At 36.7% G+C, this 17,019-nt stretch overlaps 1 protein-coding gene across 1 annotated transcript in view; it reads right to left on the bottom strand.

The window, feature by feature from the left end:
* The window catches only part of LOC129003700 (probable E3 ubiquitin-protein ligase HERC1), a 133,944-nt gene that overhangs the window by 54,133 nt on the left and 62,792 nt on the right, over positions 1-17,019 (bottom strand). The window contains exons 48-58 of the mRNA XM_054431998.1: positions 16,771-16,941; positions 15,632-15,806; positions 14,904-15,123; positions 14,269-14,395; positions 13,710-13,849; positions 12,925-13,082; positions 12,122-12,315; positions 10,714-10,914; positions 9,536-9,660; positions 3,965-4,136; positions 2,559-2,717 (exon numbers count right to left, since the gene is read on the bottom strand). Of these exons, the coding sequence (XP_054287973.1) occupies positions 2,559-2,717; positions 3,965-4,136; positions 9,536-9,660; positions 10,714-10,914; positions 12,122-12,315; positions 12,925-13,082; positions 13,710-13,849; positions 14,269-14,395; positions 14,904-15,123; positions 15,632-15,806; positions 16,771-16,941 (1,842 nt within the window). The remainder of the gene's footprint in view (positions 1-2,558; positions 2,718-3,964; positions 4,137-9,535; positions 9,661-10,713; positions 10,915-12,121; positions 12,316-12,924; positions 13,083-13,709; positions 13,850-14,268; positions 14,396-14,903; positions 15,124-15,631; positions 15,807-16,770; positions 16,942-17,019) is intronic.

Genomic DNA, 17,019 nt, shown 5'->3' on the forward strand with positions numbered 1-17,019 from the left:
CACTCCTCCCTCCTCTGTCCTAGAACGTACAAAATGACTACTACTCATTGTTGTTAGTTCAGCTCTGAGTTGTCTCTCTTTGATTAGCTGTTGCTCAGCTTCATTTAAGGTTTGTGTTATCGATGTTATTTGATTTAATAAAGATTCCTTCTCATGTTCTAGTTCCTCGATTTTTGCTTCATAACTCATTTCAAGAGAATTATTTTTGTTGAAAACCTGATGGGTTAGTTTAGTATTTTCTATAGTCAAATCATGTAGGTCTTGTTTTAACTTATTGTTTTCTGTAAGTAGGACATTACCAACTTCGGCAGCTAAAGTTAGGGATGTCTCTAAGTCTTCCTGTTCTTGAGCTTGAAATTGTTTTATTTTTGCTTGAAGGTCTTCTGAGCTGGTTTTGACTTGACATTCAGAGGTTGTTTCAATCTTTTGATCGATTAAGGGGGTTGTGCATGTAGGCAGAAAAGGGATTGAGTCCCTTTGAAGTTTACATTCTTTGCAGCTCCATGATTTGTAACCAGCTTTAGTGATTTTTCTGAAATCACTTGTTGACATTCCAGTACATTTAGAATGGAACCACTTTCTGCAAGGACCTGTGCAAACTATTGCTGAGTACTTGACTCCAAGGTCACATGCACCACATGGAGTCTTAGACATGGACACAGTACAATGGAGTGTAGTATCAAGTATCGGCGATTCTTCGACACCGCTGGTATCAAAGGTGCCGAGGTATCGAGAATCGTATTCGGCCCATCCCTAATTGAGAGAAAAGTAATGGGTATACAGTTTATCACTAGATAAAAGAATTCAAGGCAAAAGGTACAAAAGGTTCTCATCATATCAAAAAAATTCCAACCCCCACAGGTGGCTTCTTTAAGTAAGTAGTAGGAATGGTAGTTACAAAACTCATTTGGTAGTTCACAATGTTAAATTTAATGTGTTGTGAATTTGGTGATTTCTTTTTACTGCCTGGAAATCTTTTCTCTGATGAGTTGATAAATTATGTACCCATCCCTTCTTTTCTTCTACAAACTTCATTCAAACATCATTTCTATTTTATAACAAACAATTTGGATTCAGGAAAAATTTAAGCACAGGTTATGCACTAACACAGTTTATAAATGAGGTTACCCAGGCTTTGGACGGGTCTCAGGCTACAGCTGGTGTTTTTTGTGACCTGTCCAAGGCTTTTGACTGTGTTGATCACTCAGTCCTTCAGTTCAAGCTGAGTGATTATGGTATTAGGGGAAGTTGTCACTCTCTATTGAGTTCTTACCTTTCTAATAGAAAACAAAGAACTGTAATAACACTGGATAAGATCAAGTACTATTCGCCATGGGAAAACCTATCGGCAGGTGTGCCCCAAGGTTCAATCTTAGGTCCTCTATTCTTTCTAATTTACATTAATGAAATGACCTCCCTAAAGCTATTGATCAGGAACTAATTCTTTTTGCAGATGATACAACAGCCTTGACAAAAAATAATAGTACTTCTGAAATGCTATCTTCTCTTGAAAATGTGGTTCATGACATGGAGGGTTGGTTCTTGAACAATGGATTAAAACTTAATCTTGAAAAAACGCAAACAATAAAATTTTCCGTCAGAAACAATGGTAATAAAATTGAATCCCTTAAATTGGCAACTTCTCATAAATTTCTAGGTGTTTACATAGATGAATCACTTAAATGGGATGTACATCTGAATCAATTAAAAAGTAAACTTAGATCCATGTCAATTGTATTTCTGCACTTAAGGGACTGTGTTCCTAAAGAAACTCTGAAAATGGTTTATCATGCTTATGTAGAATCGGTATTGAGGTATGGTATAATCTTATGGGGTCAGGCTACCGGAGTCAAATCAATATTCAGGCTACAAAAACGCATTATCCGTATTATGACCAGCTCTCATCCACGTAGTTCATGCAAAAACCTTTTTCGAAATTTAAAAATCCACACCCTAACAGGACTGTACATTTTGGAATCACTAAACTACATTCATTCAGCTAAAAACGACCTCCCAGAATCAATTCAAATCAACCATATATATAATACTCGAAATGAAAACATTTTTAGATTTCCAAGGCACCATTTGACCCTTTAAGAAAAAAGTCCACTATATGCTGGGCTGAGGCTGTACAATGTGCTGCCTGCAAACTATAAATTGTTAAATGGAAATAATTTTAAAGATAAAATAGGTGAACTCTTAATTGACAGAGCCTTTTATTTAATTGCAGATTTTCACAATGCCCCTTTAGTTTAGAATAGTTTTATCATTCAATTTTGTTAATTTATATTATCATCTTGATTACTATTTTATTTGTTATATCCTGATAATTTTAACTCTGACAATGCACCTATTCTGTATGTAACACATGTAAAGAATGTTATGTGCAAATAAAATATGTCTATGTCTATGTCTATGTCATCCTATCTGATCATTTTTGCAATGGGTTGAAACCTACACCAAGAACAATTGAGTCAGAATCAATCAACATGGTTTCTTGGTTTTGATTCCTACGCTCTAAATCGGACATTTTTTGACATAGTTGTAACGTAACATACCTGAGGCCAGCAGCATGCCGTCTTTGTCTATACTGAGAGAAGTGACAGGACTGTACATGTGACCTTGCATGGTGTGCAATACTCGTGACTGAGGTAAGGTCCACACACTGATACCACCATATGCAGTCCCCACACACAACACACGCTGTTGGTTGTGGCCTGCAAAACCAAAATTAAAAATTTGAAAGTTGGTATCTCAACCTAAAGCCGGCTCCAGACATGCGCCATTCGCCAAGCACCGAGCAGCGACTCGCCAAATCGCGAGTAGTGTGGATAGGTGTTTGTCTATTTGGCAAGTAGCAAATGCTCGTGCTTATGTGCTCGTGTTTTCCCGTTCATTGTCGGTATTTTTTCACATATCAAAGTGAACAAATATTTTTGCTATTCCCGAAACAAACAGATGCTCGGAAAACAACACATGTGTGTATACGTCTACTCGATAATCGGCGAATTGCAAGACAACTAGATCGCCGAACATAAAATATTTCGTGCTTTGAAAATGGCACATGTCAGGAGCCGGCTTAATGGGTCTGAATTTAGATAATCTAATTGTTTGGGTAATCTTGGCTGAAGAATTATGTTAGTAATTTTTAAGTAACTCCATTGTGAATAGGCCTACCAAGATATGATTAAACAAATGTTTAAACCGTGATCAACTGAATTGTATTGTTTGAAGATTAATTGAACTTCAGGATATTTTTGCTCTAGACTCCAAGGACCACAGTTTTGATAAACTCTTAAATCTATAGAAATTTAAATCTATAGGTAGTACAACAATCCCTTTTTAAAATATTGATCATAGTGTAAAGTCGCCAGTGATAATTCAGAAGATGCTGGTAACTTGTTGTCCTCTCTTTTCGACTCTTAGTAACCACAGACTTTTCAACTCATTCTTTTTATTTTTAGGTATTTAGCACCATTCAACAAGGCAGGCAAATGATGGGAAACATTTAATGTTACTGTTTATGCTATTTATTTAAACAAAATTTTATTATTTGATTACATCACCAGGATAACATTTTTGTAAAATTTAATCAAAATTGCCAATACTAGTGTTCTAGTTTCAAATTTAATAAGTACTTGGTTAATAAGTACAGTATTTGTCTTGATCCATTGCTCTTTTTGTTCAGGATATGTTTGGTTTATTGTTTGTAGCATAAACACAAAATAAAATCTTACATTTAAATCAATTCTATATATTTATATTTACAGTATCTATAAAAATTCTGTATGAGTAATATTTTAAATTTTTAGGTAAAGGATACATTGTCATGCCTAAGGGCGATCTTTATTTAAAATTTAAACTTGACTGGAATTAACTCCACCTGAAGGGGAATTATAGTAAAAAAATAAGTTGTGTATTGAACAAGGATAATTTATCAGTGAATTTAGCCTGTTGTACTGACCTACAAATGGAGACCACGCCACAGACACTGGATGGTAGCTGTGTGCCAGAGTGTGGACACATTTCCACCCAGAGTCTTGAGTCTGGGTCCAGATGTAGCAGTGGCTGTCCCCTGTAGCACATGTAGCCAGGAGGTCATTATACGGGTCCCACGACATACAGCATATGTTACTCTGTAAATAAACATTTAATCAAACGACAGTTATTCACTTAATGTTCACTATACCTCGAGAGCGTCAAAACGTGTGGACTTGAATCTTGTTAAACAGAGTCCATGCAAACTCAAAGTGGGAATACATTTTTTAAACTGAAAACAATATTAAAAAATAACAGGAAGCTTAAATAGCATTTATAGTTATTGTTCTGTATGTATTTAGAACAAATAATAAATGTATTTATCAAGGTACAATTTTAACCAACTTTATTCAACACATATTAAAAACAAAGTGAACATGTAAACATTATAACCAGCTGATAATAGTTATAGAATAAATTTAAGTAAATAAGTAAAGATAGACATTTAGGATGTAACACCTCCCCTTCTTAGTGAGTTTCATAAGTTAAGTCTATCGACGGGTTTATGTGTCCGTTTTGATCGTCTCACTGTCATAGCGGAAGCTGGTGCCACTGGAACATCTGACATGTTGTTACTGGTCTCTGGTGCCACTGGAACATCTGACATGTTGTTACTGGTCTCTGGTGCCACTGGAACATCTGACATGTTGTTACTGGTCTCTGGTGCCACTGGAACATCTGACATGTTGTTACTGGTCTCTGGATCATCTGGTATGTTGGGATCATTGGCCTCTGGATTAATGTTGTGATAATTTGTTGCGTGGTTTTCGGTTGGTTCCTCTCTGACTTCTCCAAAATTTGTTGGTATGAATACTTGATTTTGCTCATTCCTTAATGAAAATTCACACAAGTCCCTCCCTGAGCGTCTAATTTGGTCTTGATGTCGTCTGATTGGGCCACTGCTTGTGGTTATTTCATAATTTCTTGGTCCTTCTTTTTTGTTGATCTTTCCAAACCCCCATTTGTTGCAGGTTCCATAGAGGCGATAGGCGACAGGGTCTTGAGCTTTAAAGGACTTTTGCCTGTCACGGTCTTGAGCTTTAAAGGACTTTTGCCTGTCACGGTCTTGAGCTTTAAAGGACTTTTGCCTGTCACAGTCTGTGTCAAACTTCTGGTTCATTTTTTGTGACAAATCAGGATACAATAAGTCAAGTCTTGATCGAATTTGACGTCCAATAAAGAGATGTGAAGGAGATTGTCCTGTAGTACTATGTGGAGCTCTTCGATAGGCCATTAAATATCTCTGCAGTTTTATTTCGATAGAGCCTTCCTCAAAGTGCATGGCTCTGATGGTATCTTTCAAGTCTTGCACATAGCGTTCTACTTGACCATTAGTAGCAGGATGGTAAGGTGCTGATCTCTTGTGTCTAATTCCATTTGATTTAAGAAATTTTTCAAACTCTAATGAAACAAATTGCCTTCCGTTGTCTGACACTAATATGTCAGGGATTCCAAAGGAGCCGAAGAATTTACGCAAAGCCTCAATAGTTTTATGTGAATTTATGGTTGTAAGTGTTACAATTTCTGGCCATTTACTGTAGGCATCCACAATTAGGAGAAAATAATGGCCATAAAATGGTCCAGCAAAATCAACATGAATTCTTTGCATAGGCCTTGAAGGATATTCCCAATGGTGAACTGGTGCTTTGGGTGATTCATGCTGTACTCGTTGACATCCCAAACAGTTTAAGGTCATATTCTCAATGTCTGCATCAATTTTAGGCCACCAAACATACGAACGAGCTAGTCCCTTCATGCGAACTATACCCACATGAGCCTCATGAAGTTCTTTCAAAATTTTTGCACGAAGTTGTTTGGGAATCACGACACGATTCCCTTTTAATAAGCATCCAAGCTGAATTGACCATTCTTGTTCGTTAGAAGACATCGGGTGATGGATTGGCTCCCCTCTGATTAGTGATTGATAAATATCTCTAAGATCTGGATCAGATTGTGTATTTTTTGCTATTTCTTCAGCTGTGACAGGTAAAGTGTAGATTTGTTCTATTTCATGAACATCGGCTGAGTCAATAACAGCAGCTTCTTCAACATTTTTAGGTAGTCTTGAAAGTGCATCAGCATTAACATTGTCTTTGGTTGATTTATACTTTATGTCAAATGAAAATGCCTGAAGGAATATAGCATAATGTTGTAGTCTTGTTGCGGCCATAAGTGGTATTCCATTTTTCGGTCCAAATATAGATACCAGGGGTTTGTGGTCTGTAACTAGGGTGAAATGACGTCCATAAAGGTATTGGTAAAAGTGTTTAACTCCAAAATAAATTGCCAGGGCTTCTTTTTGTATGGCACTGTACTGTTTTTGTGTTTGTGATAGTGTTTTGGAAGCAAATGCAACAGGTCTTTCGTTTCCATCCGGAAACACATGAGAAAGAATTGCCGAAATTCCAGATTGACTAGCATCTGTTGCTAGAATGAGTGGTAAGTGTGGGTCAAAATGGCATAGTATATTCTCTGACATCATTTCCTCCTTCACCAATTGAAAATCATGTTCACATTCTTCAGTCCAATTAAAAGGTACATTAGCTCTTGTGAGATTAATAATGGCTTGCATCTTTTCACTTAAGTTTGGAATAAACTTTCGATAGTAACTTATCAAACCAAGGATTTGTCTAACTTCTTTCACATTACTTGGTCTCTTCAGGTTTCTTATTGCTTCAGTAATATGTTTACTTTTACTTATTCCCTTTGACGAGACATGGTAACCAAGAAAGTCAATCTCTGGTACAAGGAATTGAGATTTAGAAACATTAATGTGTAAATCGTTGTCTTTGAACCGATTTAATACAGCACGGAGTCTTTTCAAATGTTCTTCATCACTGTGGGCTGTTATTTTGACATCGTCAAAGAAAACATCAACACCATCAATACCTTGTAGAATATTTTCCATTGCTGATTGCCAAATAGCAGGTGCACTTGCAATTCCGAATGGTAGACGATTTACTCGATATAGACCTTTATGTGTATTGATTGTGAGTAATTCTCTGTATTCTTCTTTCACTGGCATGTGTAGGTAAGCTTCAGATATATCAATCTTTGTAAATTTAGTCGAATTACCCATTCTGGCCAAAATATCATCAATGCGGGGCATGTTGTGTTCTGGTATTACCAAATGGGGATTGAGGGTTACTTTGTAGTCTCCACACAGTCTGATATTCCCATTTGCCTTCATAATCGGTACAACTGGAGTAGCCCAAGAACTCTGATTCACCTTTGTAATTATACCTTCTTTTTCTAGTCTGTCGATTTCTGCACTAACTTTTGGTAACAAAGCATAAGGTAGTGGTCTAGCTTTTTTAAAAACTGGTGTAGTGTCAGGCTTTAAGTTAAGAAGTGCTTCTCCCCCTTTGAAACGTCCAACTCTTGGTTCAAATATGGATTTAAATTCCATTAAAATATTGTGTACTTTGGGATTTGAGTGTTTAACTCTATCCAAGTCAGCTCCGTGAACGTTATGTATGTCTGACCAATTTATTTTAATGGATCTCAGCCATTCCCTACCAAATATCGTATCTCTATTACCATCGACTATATACAATGGAAGATATTTGGTTTGGTTACCGTAACCAACCTGAACAATGGTTTTACCCAATGGAACAAATTCATTTTTGTTGAAATCTCTTAAGATTATGTCTGGATTCATTAAAGGTCTGTGTTTAGGAAAAAACTTGGAAAAGTTACTTTTTGACATCAAAGATACTCCTGCTCCTGTATCTAGTTCAAACGGAATAGGTTTCCCATTTATTTTTATGTTTAACATAATTTTCCTAAATTTATCTTCTGAGGTATTCATAGAACAAATGTCAATAACATTAGTTTCCTTATAGAGGGATCCAACAGAATTGTTCATATTTTGTTGTAGAAATATTTCATTTTGATCTTCGAACGAGTCTGTTATTTGTTTTACATTTCTTGAAGTAGTGTTAAATGTAGTCTTATTTTGTCTTTGCAATTTGATAGGTGCATTAGGATTCCTAAAACAAATCTTTGCTAGATGCCCTATTTTTTTACAGAAGTTACATGTTGTATTTTTGTGTTTGCATTCAGATATGTATTCATGTAACTCTCCACAACGGTAACATTGTTTAATATTGGTACTGTTTTTAGGTTTTTGAAAACTTTTCTGTTGTACAACATTTAAGTTAACCGGCAATTCATTGTTTTCATGATTGAATTTTGATTGGATTGTTATTGAATCGTTTTGAGCCTTTTCAATTACTTGAGCCATGTCTACAGCTTTTTCAAAACTCAAATCACTGTCACTTAGAGTAATTAATCTTGTCTGTATTTTTTCATCCCTTAGTCCGAGTATGAATTGATTTCTCAGGGCTTTTGACAGAAATGTGCCGAAATTACAATATCTAGACAACTTTCTAAGATCCAATGAAAATTCAGAAATGTTTTCTCCTTCATATTGATGTCTACAATGAAATTTGAATGTCTCTGATACTTCATTTGGTTTCGGTGTAAAATGTGAATTAAGAGTTTGAACTAATTCAGCATAGGATTTAGTTATAGGTGATACAGGATGCAATATATCCCTAAGTTTACTGTAAGTGTCTGATCCAATACAGTGAAGTAACGTAATTTTCTTTTTATCTTCCGAAATGTTGTTATAAATTAATGATATCTCTAGTCTTTCCATATACATTTCCCATGTTTCATATCTTTCATTGAAGGGCCCAATCAATGCTGAGTTAATCATTTGAATGTTTTGAGAGGTATTTGAATTACTTGTACTCACCTCCATCGTCGCCAAATTGTTCTGTATGTATTTAGAACAAATAATAAATGTATTTATCAAGGTACAATTTTAACCAACTTTATTCAACACATATTAAAAACAAAGTGAACATGTAAACATTATAACCAGCTGATAATAGTTATAGAATAAATTTAAGTAAATAAGTAAAGATAGACATTTAGGATGTAACAGTTATTTTTTGTACTTAAGATTTCACTATACTGAGTGGCACAAAAAGAACGTATGAATTTGAGTAGCACAGTGCCAGTGGAGGGAAGCTGCCAGTGACCGGTGGGCGACGCCATTTTGTACGTTGGAGCGCCCAGTTTTAGTAGCGATGATGCAGTGGACCGTGCAGCATCGTGTGTTCGTTGTTGAACAGTATTTCAAATCGAATGAATCTGTCATTACTGTTCAACCAAACTTTTGTAGAAAGTTTAATGTCGAGCCTAATGGTTCAATACCTGATTGCTACACGATACTTCATTGGGTATACTCATTTCGTACAACAGGATCAGTTATGAAAAATAAATCGACTGGCCATCCTCGTATCCCGTATACTCCGCAAAATGTCAACACTGGCAGAGCCTCGGTTCTTCAAAGTCCTCACCGTTTGACTAAGCGGCATGCTCCAACATTAGGGAGGTCACGTCAATCGGTCCAGTATCTTGACATGTGAGTTTAAATTTCATCCTTTCATGCACCAGTTCTCTCTAGCTACATTATCATGCTTACCGCATGAGCAGTGATGGTGGTGGTCTGGACGTGTTGATTCTTGTGGGAGATCTTGAGTGTTCCATCTGAAAATCCAACTGCAAAGTGCTTCTCCTCATCCTGCCAGGCCAAATGACTCACAGAGGCTGGGACAAATAAATAAAATACTTGTAAACTCACGTTTTTAATCTTGTTATTTAAACATCTTTTCTTTAATCTTGCTAACTAGTGATCATCTTGGAAGGTATTTATTATTTAATAATAATTTAATATACATTCCAGATTGTAGTTAGCAATCTAGGGGTGTGCGAAGCAGCAAAAAATTTTTGATTCGAAGCAACGATTCAATTCAAAAGATTTTCGATTTGAATCGATCCAACTCGATTCGAAGCAATACAGAATTTTTCTAATCATACTGGTCAATGGAGTGAAATAACAATAGGCTAATTAAAATTTACCTATTTAGCTATTATTTTTGTTGATATGGTATTAGGCCTAGTCATACATATGACATACATGGATTTTCAGTGAAAAAATATTTATTTTCAATCATATCTATATTAGAAGAACCTGTATTGCTGGAAATGTCAGTGAGCTGCTTTACTTGCATATTTCATAATGTTTACTTGCAGAATCACATTGTTAACCATGTTACCTATTTTATAATATTGATTTTACCAATAAAGATATGTTTTGGTGTAAAAAAATAAAAACATTTGCAAGATTTATACTGATACTTTCAATTGGTTTACATTGTTAAAATGAGAGGATAGAATCAGACCTACAAACTACAAGGTATACATAGCTTCAGACCTATAAAAATGCCAAATTTATCAGTCTAAAACATCAATCTTACTAGTTAAGTATAAAGTAACAATTTTTCAGACTTTTGTTATTTTTAGAATGATTTTGAAGTGACTTGTTTCGGCTATGTTTACAGTAGTATAACATTTCTCACACTGCATACACTTGCAAAACTTCTCATCATTTCCAATGTGAAAATAAAAAATATATATATAAAACAATTAAAGCAATATTTACAAGCAAAGAATTAATAAAATAAGAACGCCTTCGCAAAGGAAATGCCAAATCTTGGTCTTGTCCAGCTTTATATGGTTAGGGATTTTCTAATTTATTGAAACTTAACCAATACACTGAAAACTTATTTCTCAGTGTAATCCTGAAGGTGTAATACTCACAGAAAGATAATGAACAGTTGACGAGTTCATCTGTGTGCCAGTTGCCTGGTTCTACGGTCACCATGGCGACAGAGCCGTTGATTCTTCCCACCAATAAACACTCTTGTGAATGTCCAACAATAGAGATCTGCGGCCAACATAAAGCTGTGATCCACTCCGGCTGTGAGTCTATCAGGAAGTCTTCCCCCACCCTTGCACCTTCTGTGGTGACAGATATAAAATATAAGACTCGTCAGGAAATGTAATATAATAATGCAACAGAAAAGTCACACCGTAGGGAAGGCCTTGATGTTTGAGGAAACTACTCTATAGTTATCGACAGTATTTTGCAAAGTTATTTACAGTATTTTGCATTAGTACAGTATAGGTTGGTACAAAACTAAAGGAATTAAGAAAATAAATAGGGTGTTTTTCTAGTAAAAATGTATGCAGCAATGAAACATTCTAACTAGCCAATTTCCAAGTGTAAACCCTTCTTTTCACATAAAATAACTACCATATATAGAGGTGTGCCAGCCTGATATTTTCAGTGTGGCCAAACTCAAAATAATATTGTGATAATCGTCGCATTCTGAGATCGTAATATCCGAAATATCTTTCTCTATTACTGAAACATCATCACTGTTTTTCAAGATCGCGGCAATATCAAAAACATCTTCCGCGGCCGTGTAGACACTATCATCATCTTCCACGATTGCAGCAACATCATGAACATTTCCCATGGCCGTGAAGACATCACCATGAACTCCCGCGGTCACGGAAACCTCTTCGTCGTCGTCCACGATCGCGGCAAAATTATGAACATTTCTTTCGGCCATATAGATGTCATCATCGTCTCCCGGGATCGCGTTAATGTCATTGTTGTCATCCGCGATCATGGCAAAATCGGTAATTTTCCGGCATTATCGGTGAAGGGTTTTCACACCATAACATTTCACCATCGGTTCTTGGTTCCGGTTCTTTTGCCGAGAACCGGCGGAACCGATATTTGATGTGAAGTACCAACCCATCACTACTTAAAATGTATTTTATTCACTCCCCCAATGCTATCCTCCAAAGTCGATCCCTTGCCAGTTTCCTCGTAGACATTTTAAGAGACTAAACCATAAAAAAATTAGCTTTAAATAATCACTGAAACCTTAAAAGCTCTTAAATATGTACTACACTTAGATACATGAAAGTTAAACAAAAGTTAACCTGCAGAGATATAACACTACGTAGAAAATTGTATGATAATGTTCTTGTTCTTACTCATCACCTAACACTAAATGAGAAAAGTCATCATAAATACCAAGTAGCTAATATATACATCAAATCAAAATCAATATACCCTGGAAATAACTACTAATTAGCCTAATTGTTCTAATATGAAGTTAAGACAAAATAACAGTGGTAACATATCCTTTACCAGGCAGATGCCAAATGTTGATAGTGTTTTCCATGGCAGCACTGACAAAGCGTCCCGAGGGAGACCAGCCCAGGTGACTGATGAGTTCACCATTGAGTTGACGACCATAAACATGTTCAGACTTGCGGAACACTGGCGTTTGCTCCAGCGTTCCTCCGGCTGGACACCACACTCTCACTGTGCTGTCGTAGCCACTGGGGAACACATGGATAAGCATAAGTATGAATAGTATTACCTTACCTCCTTGGACATTGAAACTTTAGAAGGTTTTTTGCCTCGCCAACAATGCCTCTCCACTCTTCTCTATTCTCGGCTGCCTCAGGTGTAGTGCCCAACACAGCGCAGCCATATCCTTCAGATGAATAGTGTTGAAGGAATTAATTAAACCACTTGACTTACTTTTGGTTTTATACATTTTACAGCCTTCTTAAAGGTTAACATGTTTTCCAATAGCTATTTCCGATTCATTGGTTTATAAAATATTTCTATAAGCCTTGATATTAACAAAAGCTCTTTGTTCATAATCACTTAATTTTGGATGGATTCCATAATATTATACGAACCATCTGTAGCCAATATTTTCATTAAAAAAACAGTGGAAGGCTAAATTGAACTGTGTTTATTTTATTCATAAATATAACATGGGGATAGAATATGTAGTTTTATCGTTCTATACAAAGTCACAGGTATCTAAATTATATATATATGTGTTTAGAGTTATTATTATTTATGAAGACCGCATATCAAATAAATGCTGTATATTTCTTTCACTGTCTAATAATTTAAAATGTTTCTCTACATACCAGGAAGCTAGGAGTCCTCGGTCAGGATGCCAGGCGGTCGATGTGACTCTGTTCTCATGGGCCTCTAGTACAGTGACATTGGTCAGTGGCAAAGCCCCTGTGAGATCTGTCACTGCACAGCTGTCCACCTTACGCTCACTGGAGTAGATACACTTCACCTTTGCAGCAAGTTATTTTAAATTTATTCACTTTTTTAAGCTTTTGTGATTTTTTTAAAGAATAAATATTTGGTTGCTACCTAGGTTGGAAGAATTAAGAGGGTTCCACCCGCAGGCTGGTTACCGGGTTAGAATGGTCCTACAAAAAAGAACCTCGTGGCATTATTTAATTGTTTATCAAGTTGAAATAAACTGTAAAATATTCACCAAGATCCAAACTATGCACTAGGTGAACTGAAACTTTGTAATTGTATCTTTAAGTATTTACAAAACAATTTTGAAATTAAAAAATTGCCCTTTTCACATCCGATTTTAGCATTTCAATAATAGTTTAACATTTATCCACATCCATTGCAAGCTCTGATATGTTAAGATAAAAAAATCACACAATCATTGGAAACAAATTAGTTTTGGAGTGTTGAGAGGTTGTAACGTAGAGGCATGTTTAGAAACATTAGCATGTTTAGCCGCCATCTTGAATTGACCAGGTAGAACCCTCTTAAATGAGAATCAATTCACTCAGCTGAGCGATGGCAATGAAAGTGGAAGTGCTTTCCACTTGTAGCCAGTACAAAAGTTTTCTTTTGTTTTAAATTACTGTGTCAGATATCGATAACTAGGACGTACCAGCTGTTGTGCTGCCCACTCTTTGTGTACATGTGACAGACGACATGTCAGTATGCAGGCTGCCAGAGCGTTAGGCAGCAGCAGGGGGCTGAGGCCTCGGTCCATAGGACTGGTGGGAGTCAAAACCTTCTCCTCGGGTCCTGGGTAAATAAATTATATGTAAAACACACCTGACGAGCTACAGTAGCATAAAAATTCATCTACTTATAAAATTAAATCGCTAGTTTTATTCAGAATTGTGAGGTTTTTTATAAATTTAAACTTGCCATAATGTTATTTATGTTGTTTTTTTGTAGACTAGCTCGAAGGTCCAAAGGAAGATACCAGAAAGGAGGGACACGAGGAAATTGGAGTTTAATGAGGAGGATGCTGCAGACCAAACATACTAGAGGCCATCTTTGATGGAGAGGTTTGGGGTTTGCATGGTCACTTCATTAATTAAGTAACTGATAAATATTTCTTTGAAAAATAAACAGCTCTTATCATTTTGTATAGCAATAATCTAACAGAAAATCTAGAGTGTATTTTAAAGGGAAGAAACCATTTGAATTTGACTCACCGTTTTGCGAGCTTGTCAGAGAGAAACCACCATTGGAGGCAAGAAGTGCCACTAGCGCCTGAGTGACAGAGAAACTTGAAGGAGCCCCACCTTCAGGGATGCCTGTGGCTGCGACCTTCAGAAGGTCCTGTGAGCAACAGTCATCAATTGATACCAGTCTTCTGGTAAATTAAGTAAATACAGATTACAGACCCTATCTTTTGTACTAAATGATGATAGTTTTCTAATTCACAAGTTTTTCTATAAACAATCGCAAAAAGTTTTTAAATTTAGGTTGGATGTGATTGTGTTTTAAGTTTGCGAAGAGGTTTTTATTTTCCTTAAGTAATGATTTTCAGGACAGTGTATTTTTTGTGCGACAAGGGAAATTTGAGTTTATTAAAAAAAGGAGTTTATGAGTAAATTGAACATTCACAATAGACAACTTGTTCAATAGATAAAATCAATACAGTCTTCACTGCAGTCTTCAATGTCTTCATGATTACAATCCATGATCTTAGGTCCATTGTTATTTTCTCCCACAATCGCAGGGACATAATCATTATCATCGCCCACCATAGCGGCAAAATAATGAGCATCTTCCACAACAACAGAAAATTGTTCGTGTTTATAGATGAGTAACGTTGGTCGTTTACCTGTGCACACATCAGCAGAACTCTACGGGAGGCTGTGGGATCATTGTGTGCGATGGCAGTCAGACAGGCTGTCAAACACGACAGAGCCTGCGTGGGTGGAGAGTTGGCACTATTGGCATCCACACGACCACTGCCTACCAGCCCCATCAAATGGATGATCTTACGTACATCAGACAGTCCGATACCAGCCAGGCCCGAGGACAAGCAGCACGTTGCGCCACTGGTTAGGTGAGGATGTACAAACCAAGGACCTTATTAGCTATTTTAATGCAAAATTATTCTAATTGAATAAATATCTTGTCACTAGTTATTTTGGTTGTTTTGGTTTGAACACTACCAAAAAGAAATATTCAACATGAAGGAGCTATATTTATTAAGCCTACTAACAATTAAAAAGGAGACCGAACTGGGTGTATTTAAACCAAAATATGAATAAGGTTTAGTATGAATGAAGTGAGATATTTGGGTAGCTTTTCTACTGACTGACACTAGCTATTTCTTTAGCCAAGACCATTTATTATAAGCTCAATGATTAAGAAAAGCTGGGTCCAGTTTCAAACCACCAATAAGTTACTGACTTTACTTAGGATTGATCCAATGACCTTTGATGGCCTTACTCAGCTGCTCTGTTATTTTACCGTTTTTATGCAATAACTTTTGTGGTATATATTCAACAAACTTTATAACCTCATTAAACACTGAAACATTCTTGAAAAAAGTAGTGTTACCTCGCAGCCAGTAGTGAAAGCACACTCATGACCACACTACGAGCTGTGGTGACTTGTGCAGCCAGTGCCACTCGTTGTAGAGCTGTGATGCGCTCCTGAGGCAGCCGCAGTGAACATGCCTGCTCTGCCAGCGACCACCCTGCGGCCCGCACATCTCCCCCTCCACTATGACTATCTGAAACAAACAATAAGACATTCCGGGTCTGAGACAGACAAATGAATTGGTTGATTCTGTCCACTGCAAGGAATATTCAATGTAGACTACTTGACATTGCATTCTTTTGACCTGATGATGTGCTCCATCTGAAGCATGAAACAGCTGTAGTCCTAACCAACTACAAACGATTGTTTCGACAGTAACAAGGTAATTTAAATCACTTTATAGTTAATTGACTGTTTTCTTGAACGATATGAGGCAGAGGACTGAGGAGCTACTGAGGACACACCATTAACGGCTGGGTATACACACTTTGCAGTCTAAAATACTATTCTTAGGTTTCCTTAATCTGTTGGGTGGACAACTGTGAGCCAACTGGTCACCGTAATTCACACACCAAAAATTTTAAAAATCCTTTATTCATATAGTTTATGTAACACATGAATTAGGGCCAACAATACCTATTTAAAAAATACAGCAGCTAGGATAATTTTCACATCAGTTGTCTTGGCTCGAATGGTCAGTGAAACTGGCCAACATTGAAATATTTGATGCTCAAAAAGCCAACTGCATTGGACAAAAAACATATCTTTTTTAAATTTAATTTTTATGTACTTAGAGGTGATACCAAGAGAGCAGCTATGAAATTAAAATCATTTCGAGCTAGTGGAAAAAAGCTGCCAAGCTTATTCCCGGAAAGACAGCCAATCGTTCTTGCCTTACGAGCAGCAGAGTCAGATGATATTGTGTTGTTGACGTCAACAATGTGGCCAGTACAAGTATTGAGCTTATCAGTTAAAAAGAAAGAGCAAAGAGGCACATGTATTTTGCAAGAAGTTACTTCATATCTAAATCAATGTCATTGTTAGTATACTGAATAGAAAGGTAAGATGTTTTGTGCTTAATTAAAACCAATCGTTCTAAAAAAAAAACCTCTAAAAACAAGATGTTTACATTTCCCAACTCTAGACTAGATACTGACTGGACTGCTTGGTAGAGTCGGTGACCACAGGTACAGCTGAGCTGCCCAGGGGGTCAGCTGTTCGAGTCACACTCATGTTCATGAAGGAGGTGATGGGTGGAGAAACAAAGTTGTGATAGAGAGCCTCAAGTGACGGCACATCTGCGGGCTCCTCCCACACCAGACTGGTCTCTGTGTGAAATGATACTCATCAGCCGCAGTAAGTACAGATAAATGAAAAGACCCGGTAACATGGAACATAATCAAAAA

This window comes from Macrosteles quadrilineatus, unplaced genomic scaffold, assembly GCF_028750875.1.
Source record: "Macrosteles quadrilineatus isolate MER2022 unplaced genomic scaffold, UCM_ALF_1.0 Scaffold_9__3_contigs__length_116548681, whole genome shotgun sequence".
In the NCBI taxonomy this organism is placed as follows: domain Eukaryota; kingdom Metazoa; phylum Arthropoda; class Insecta; order Hemiptera; family Cicadellidae; genus Macrosteles; species Macrosteles quadrilineatus.